We start from the raw sequence: 7,491 nt of genomic DNA, 5'->3' as shown, positions 1-7,491 counted from the left end.
AAGTGCTCTTGGACGCCTGGCAAGTCAGCGAATTTCACGTGCAAGTTATGATATCACGTCTTCAAGGAGGCGCTATAATGAAGCGCCTCATTTAAAGATGTTCGCTATAACATTTAATCAGTTAAGACGGTTTATAAGTATGGAAAACACTTTCCCTCGGTTTTGGCTTCGCCCCCTTGGTTTTTCCCTCTCCCCAGGGCATGGTCTGTCTACCAAAACCTCGTAAGCGTTTTTTCTCCAATAAATAACCACTGAACTAAACACGCTATGATTGAATACATGCGTGGCTTGTTGTGTTGGAATATACATACTGTCTGGTATGGTTCGCTCTGATGAGGAAATATCCTTGTAATATAAATGGTTTAATACTTGATGTTATTTAATAGTGATGAGCTGTAAACTGTACACCCGGGATCTTAATTAATGTGTAAGTTTAAACCGAAATCGGAGAGAGCCTGTTATTGCCCCAGCAAACCCTGGCAGATAAGAGCCGTCTCCGTGATAAGACGACATTCCCTGACATTCAGTCAAGTCCAAGAGAATTCCAAACACGTGCATTCGTTATAATGAGGTGAGTAGGTCTGTAGTGTGTGTGTGTGTGTGTGTGTGTGTGTGTGTGTGTGTGTGTGAGAGAGAGAGAGAGAGAGAGAGATCTTTTGGTGAAACCTACGAATATGTTTGCTGGCCCACCAAACAACATAAGTAGGGCAAATCTAGTAATTTGAAAATCCAGATTTTGAATGGTGTGTGTATGTGTATGTGTGTGTGTGAGTGTGCGCGCGTGTGCGTGCGTGTGCGCGCGTGTGCGCGTGCTCTTTTACTGGTCCATTCGTCACAACTCGCCCCTTTCCGTAACCTGCAAGAAGACTCGTCCCCCTATCGATGAATGTTATGTGCGAAAATACGACAAACCAATCAGGATGCGCGTAAGATTTCAAGTTCTTCGTCAAAGAATCCCTCAGAAATAATTTTTGATTTTACATATGTCTTGCATCTAAAAATATACCCAAGACACAGTTAAATGTGTTCAATCATACTGTATAATTCCGCACGTCCCGATGTGCTTTAAATTGCATCTGAAATATGGGGAAATACACGTAAACCATTACGCAACGAGTTGACAATTGTTTTAGGTATGCCCGTTTGCGCTAAGACGGAACCCGGTTGCAAAAATGGCCGTGAGATGGGCACGAGTCACTATTCGGCTTGTCCCGGAATAACACGACATGGTCACGAATGGATGTTAATCACTGGATTGTCTGGTCCAGACTCGATTATTTACAGACCGCCGTCATGCACAGCTGGAATATTGCTGATTGCGGCGTTAAACAACAAACAAACACTTACAAATACAACCCCACCCTCCCCAATTACTCACTCATTCATATAGCTTATATATAATTAGGTTAGCAGTCGTGTTCTGGTTGTGTTCGGGCGCCGTGTTCTGTGGACCCGTGGACCAGCACGCCACATCAGAAACCAAGAACCTGTACTACAGCTTGAAGACGTTTGCCCGTGACCCGAACAAGGTGTTATTTGGCCACCAGGAGGACACGTGGTCTGGGGGTGAGGGAGGACACGCCCCTTACCAGACCTACTCCCATAATGGTTCTATACAGGGTTGGTGGTTCAAGGTAATTGTCAGAAATATCCCACTTATATCACACCAGCATGTGATTAACCGAGTTCAGAAAAGACAAACAACTTTTCGACATTGAAACGTGAAACAGCGTGCTTGTGTTAGGGTATAACTCTGCAATTGGTTGTGCCTGATAATTTTATTTTCAATTTGATGAAGATGTTTTCGTTGTCAGTTATTGTTACGCTTTGTCGTGACTGTATAACATACAAAAACAAGTATTGTGTGATCTAGGCTCCACTATGTCACCATCACTGTTTATTGCAAAAGACGACTGAAGGGGATCAAGCAGTCCGGTCCCTATTCCACAAAGGGATCTTAGCGCTAAGATGATCCCATACTTTAGCACGGACTTTATACGACAACCGTAGCGCTAACATCGCTTTGTTGGACGCAATCTGATTAAAATCAGAACTTAGTTCTCGCTATCGCTAAACAAAGATCTGAGGACATCCCATTACGGGTCACGTCAGAACGACCCTTCATCCAAACAATCAGAGCGTCGCTTACCAGATCATGAAAGTGACAGACGGAATGTGTTTTCTGATCATGCAACCTCGAAATATTTAACAGCGGGTATTCCGAACGGCAGTTAGGGGTTTTATGATTTATATCTTTACAATCTAGGCTATCTAGAAGCCATTCCAGAATGTTCTTCTTATCAGTTTTATTTTTTTTAACCGAGAATACGTCAAAATATGTTTCGAAGCGTAGTCGCCAGTTTGAAACCGGTGTCGTAAAGCTCGAGAAAGCTGCCTTCTGATTTGCTAATGTCGATTTCTTGTCAGTCATTTCATTGATCGGTCAAAGTTCGCAAGAGGTCGTTCTGACGTGACCCGTAATGGGATGTCCTCAAGAAAAATATTGTTTAGCGGTAGCGAAAACTAAGATCTGATTTTAATGAGATTGCATGGGGCCCAGGCCCGAAAGCCATTGTTGCCATTGTTTCGTGTGTTGCAGCACGTTTTTGTTGCCCTTAACGGCTACACACGATGGCTCACCTCAGTCAGATAGGTAATCTAGGCCAGTATTGTTAGGAATCTATATTGGAACACAATCTGGCAACACCCATGACCTGAACAGTAGATTTTGTTTGCTATCAAATTACATTGCCTCATTTCCATAACAACAAATGGCCTTTGTTTATCGAGCGACCTTCTTGTCCTCTGAACCTGAACTATACGGGAGTGATCAGTCATGAGGGACGGTTTACAGTTAAGTGTGGGTATACGCTTGTCACAATGTGTAATGTCTGACTGCGCCCAAATCGTTGCTTGAGGTCCCTATATCAGCCGTTGGTCTGCGTCCCCGAGGGGATTCCGGGTTAAGTCCCCAGCAACCCATACTTTCCGTAAAATGCAGAATCCCCACACCACTGCTTCCCTAGGTGCGATGTAGGGCTGTGTTGAATTGTTTGATGGCATTACTGGCATTATTAGAAGTTGACGGACGACAAAGTAGACGCACGTTATGGATAATAACTTCTTTATTTACTGTAAAGGCGACGTTTCGGTACAGATCCTTATACCGTTGTCAAGCTAAATAATGAGTGAGTATAGTTTTACGCCGCTTTTAGCAATATTCCAGCAATATCACGGCGGGGGACACCAGAAATGGGCTTCATACATTGTACCCATGAATCGAACCCGGGTCGGCGTGATGAGCGAACTCTTTATCCATTAGGCTACCCGACCGCCCGATAAATATACAAAGGCGGTGTGATTATTGCTTAATGAGTTCATAGTAGGTGGATGGGTTGAAACAGCCTTTATATCTGTTGATTGTGGCGAATGTGGACTGCTTCCGTTAGTTTTCTTTGAGTGAAGTCATGGAGGTTGTCGGAGAGGATTCTGACGTTTTCCCAGTTGATGTTGTGATTGGGGCAGTTAATGTCTGATTTTATGGTTGAGGTTTTCTTCTCTTTGATTCTGGTGTTGTTGTGGCGGGATGTCTCGCTTAAGTAGGATTGTCCACAGTTACAGTCAATTTCATAAACTACACATTCAGGTTATTGGCGTTTGGTTGTGTTTCTGCCGTTGGCTCTAAGTCGGGTATTGAGGGAGGTGGAGCTGGTGTGGCAGATGCCGATATTGACTTGCTGTTTGAGGAGCCGGCAGATGAAGTGGGAAGCTTTTCCTATGAATGTGAGGGCGTTTCAAAAGGGCGAGTTGGGTGGATAATTGTTGAGGTGAGTGAATTATCCACCCAAACTCGTCGACAAAGTCATCTCCCCTGCACTTCATCCCACACCCAAATCTGCGACCCCAAAACCCGAATCAGCACCTTTCCGCATCGCCCTCCCATTCATAGAAAAAAAAGAAGCGAAACGTCGCCTTTACAGTGAATAAAGAAGTTGTTGTCCATAAAACGTGTCTACTTTGTAGGACAGGGTGGACCCGAATGAATTCCTCCTCCTACCAACGTACATGTATTTGAACGCAAAACTATTCGGCACCGCTCGCATATTTCCGTAACCTACAAGAAGGCTCGCCATTCGGGTTGTCCTGGAATGGCGCGAATAGGTCACGAATGGGCACGAATTAGTAACGAAAAGGCATGGGTTGGTTACGAATGGACACGAGTTGGTCACGAATGCTGCAAAACGTAACGCCTTGACGGGAAGGATTCAGCAACGCTTTTTCCGACTGTCACCAGGCTTTGAGACGAAACTAGTCTGACATTTATCCCACTTAAAATTACTTGAGATAATGCCTATGCATTTGATCCGTCTGCAGCACAATGCGTATTAATGGCAGTTTATTCTATACGTAGTTTCCATATAACACATCGACACATACTAGTGTCCTATTGCGCTATCAACGTGACAAGTTTATTGTTCTAGCTTGACATCTACACCTTTACATATCGATGCTGTGGAAAGGAATATACTAAGTTTAGTAATGCCAATGCTGTGCATTCGCAACGTTCGGAGTAGCGTCATACAGTGACCACTGATGCCAATACTTCTGGGGACACCAGTGGCCCAGTCGTCTAAGGCGTCACAGTTCGCTGTGCAGAGTTGCGTCCCTTGGGCACGCAAGAAACCTATGATTGTGGGTTCGAATCCCGGTTCGCCCCGATTATGTTTCTAGGTTTGTCAGCACCATACCCGTGCTCGTGGGGTTCACCGAAGTGATAAACGTCTGAGACCTGTATGACTTAGAGCTTTCCTCCCACATTAAGCTGACATGCTGTGATATAACTGGAATACTGTCTAAAGCGGTGACTAGATTTATTATCTCCCCTCCCGCCCTCCTGGCTATTTAGTTTAAAACTTTCTTCCCATAATTATTTAGCGAGTTTATCTGAAACAATCTAACATTCACCATGGTGAATTGATTTTAATCGGTTTTTTTGTTTTTTTGTGTGTAGGATGTTGGTGTTTATGTTTAACTTTTCGTTTCGTTTCGTTTGTTTGTTTAGGGCTGTTTTGTTTTGTTTTCTAATTTGGTAGTTCTTACGCGTCTCATTTGTTCCAAATTATTTTACACACACGTGTCCCACGGCACTGTGGCTAATACAATACTGGTGTATCCTTATTAAGAACGACAGCTCATTTGAGGTCACCAACAAAATTGTTGGCCAAATAACCAATCCTCTCGCCAATACTACCAAAGCCCGGCCAAAGTATACACCTCACTTTCCAGTACACAGACCCAACTAAGAACCACCTGCTCTTGTTTCAGACCGGACAAGTGGACAGTCATGCACAGGACGAGCTGTCGGACGTCAGGAGAGTCACTGGTGAGTACCCTGCAGTCATAGGATTCGATTTCACCAACTTCGAACCGGATAAACTGAAGATCATGACGTACCTGGTGAAGAAGGCCCACGAGAAGGGGCTGGTGGTGACTATCTTGCAACACAATTCTAACCCTGTCACTGGGGGCTCGCTACGGATCGAGCAGGACCAGGGCAACGTCCTTCACACCATCAAGAGACTCCTTCCCGGGGGTAGCCACAACGCTGTGTACAGACAGAACCTGGACAAGATCGCAGGGTGGGTGCACAGCCTGAAGGATAAACACGGCCGCCTGATACCCGTCATCTTTCGACCACTTCACGAACAAAATGGCGGCTGGTTCTGGTGGGGATTGAACAACAAGGCCCATAACTCGCCCCAGGATTTGAAGGACCTGTTCAAGTACATTGTGACGTATCTCCGTGATCACAAAGCCGTGAGGAATTTCCTCTATTGCATCAGCCCGGACAAGTTCACCAGCAAAGACGATTACCTTAAAATATACCCCGGTGACGACTATGTTGACATCGTCGGTACCGATTTCTACTACGTCGACAAATGGTCCACTAAGGACCAGTTTAAGAGAATTATTACAGACATCGTGGAAATTGCAGAGGCCAGGGATAAAATTCCTGCCCTGACGGAATCGGGTTTGTTTTATAACGGCATCAACCAACAACATCAGTTCTGGAACGACCTCGTTCTCGACATCCTCAAATCCACGTCAACTACACGTCGACTCGCCTACGTCCTGGCATGGGCCAATAAATGCTGGACTGACGTCTGTCAGCTGTGGGTTCCTTATCGAGGTCATCCTGCTGCGGGTAGTTTCAAGAGCCACTTCTATAACGATGCCATGACCGTATTTGGCAATGGACTCCATAATATCTACGGTTGATTTTTTCCAATTAAAGGAAAAGGAATAACTTAAATAGTGTTAATTCTTCATATTTTAATCACACTGGGATTATAATTCATCCATATGATAGAGATATTCAAAGAATTCAGCATAGGACTGCATTTGAACCATTGCATAGATATGTTTCAAGAACAAACAGAATTCCATATTGCCATAAGACATGCATTTTCAGCTTCAATATAAAATAAACAACAGTACAAACATTTCCATAAGTTGTCCTTTAACGTGATCATGAAACATACCTTGAATAGTATATATACTCATCACCATAAGAAACGCGAACCATAGAGAAGTATGTACACGTACATGTATGTCAAACACGAATTCAATTTAAAGAGCGCAAAACTAGTGAATTGAATACCAGAAATGTCAGTGACGCATAATATGTTTTGACCTACATGTTAATAATTGACCTGATAAGCAGACCTCGAACCAATGTTCAATCAATGAAGGCGTTGATCAAAGCAGGACTAGTTTGCAACGCCTCATTATTAAGGTCACAACTGTGTGTTGGGGATCCTATTCAGTTTGTGTGTTGTTTAACGCCGCACTCGGCAATATTCCAGCTATATGAAGGCAGTTGGTAAATAATCGAGTCTGGACTAGACAATCCAGTGATTGACATCATGAGCATCGATCCGCGCAATTGGGATACGATGACATGCATCAACCAAGTCAGCGAGCCTGACCACCCGATCCCGTTAGTCGCCTCTTACGACAAGCATGGGTTGCAGAAGACCCCGGATCTTCACGGGGTTGATCATATTCAAGCACTATCCACACATAACATCCATTGTGACAATGGAATAGTTTCATCATACATCATTATCATGTTTTGTGCATGCAAATCATTGGTTCAATGCATAGAATAACAGATAATCAAGTATTAGCTTGGACGTGGTTTTAAAAACGTGCCCTCGCGACGTTGCATAAACAGTTGTTGATAAAATTCTGATTTTGAGTCCATGGGTGGCCCAGTTGTCTAAGGCGCAGCAATTCACTGTGCAGAGTACGGTCCATTGAAAACATATGATTGTGAGATCGAACCCCGGTTCGCCCCGATTATCTTTCTAGGTTTGTCAGCACCACCCCCGTGCTTGTGGGTTTCACCAAGGTGATAAACGTTTGAAACCTGCATCATGTCACAAACGGGATCAAAGGCATTGCTCCATTCCACATGTATATTGTAAT

The 7,491-nt window shown here is 44.1% G+C and overlaps 1 protein-coding gene across 1 annotated transcript; it reads left to right on the top strand.

The window, feature by feature from the left end:
- The first annotated feature begins 495 nt into the window (after positions 1 to 495).
- On the top strand, positions 496 to 6,307 carry LOC139455504 (mannan endo-1,4-beta-mannosidase-like). The gene is made up of 3 exons (XM_071237052.1): positions 496 to 571; positions 1,406 to 1,634; positions 5,326 to 6,307. The coding sequence occupies exons 1-3, from the start codon at positions 567 to 569 to the stop codon at positions 6,277 to 6,279; spliced, it is 1,188 nt and encodes a 395-aa protein (XP_071093153.1). The 5' UTR covers positions 496 to 566; the 3' UTR covers positions 6,280 to 6,307.
- The last annotated feature ends 1,184 nt before the right edge of the window (positions 6,308 to 7,491 follow it).

Source organism: Haliotis cracherodii, unplaced genomic scaffold (assembly GCF_022045235.1).
Source record: "Haliotis cracherodii isolate W230 unplaced genomic scaffold, xgHalCrac1.p SCAF_11, whole genome shotgun sequence".
Lineage (NCBI taxonomy): Eukaryota > Metazoa > Mollusca > Gastropoda > Lepetellida > Haliotidae > Haliotis > Haliotis cracherodii.
The sequence above is the reverse complement of the archived record's forward strand: the minus strand, read 5'-3'. Positions and strand labels throughout refer to the sequence as shown.

Bases quoted from the DNA above. Each gene is read 5' to 3' on its own strand.
- LOC139455504 (XM_071237052.1), top strand. The intron at 1,635-5,325 runs GTAATTGTCAGA...CTCTTGTTTCAG, and splicing joins TACAGGGTTGGTGGTTCAAG to ACCGGACAAGTGGACAGTCA.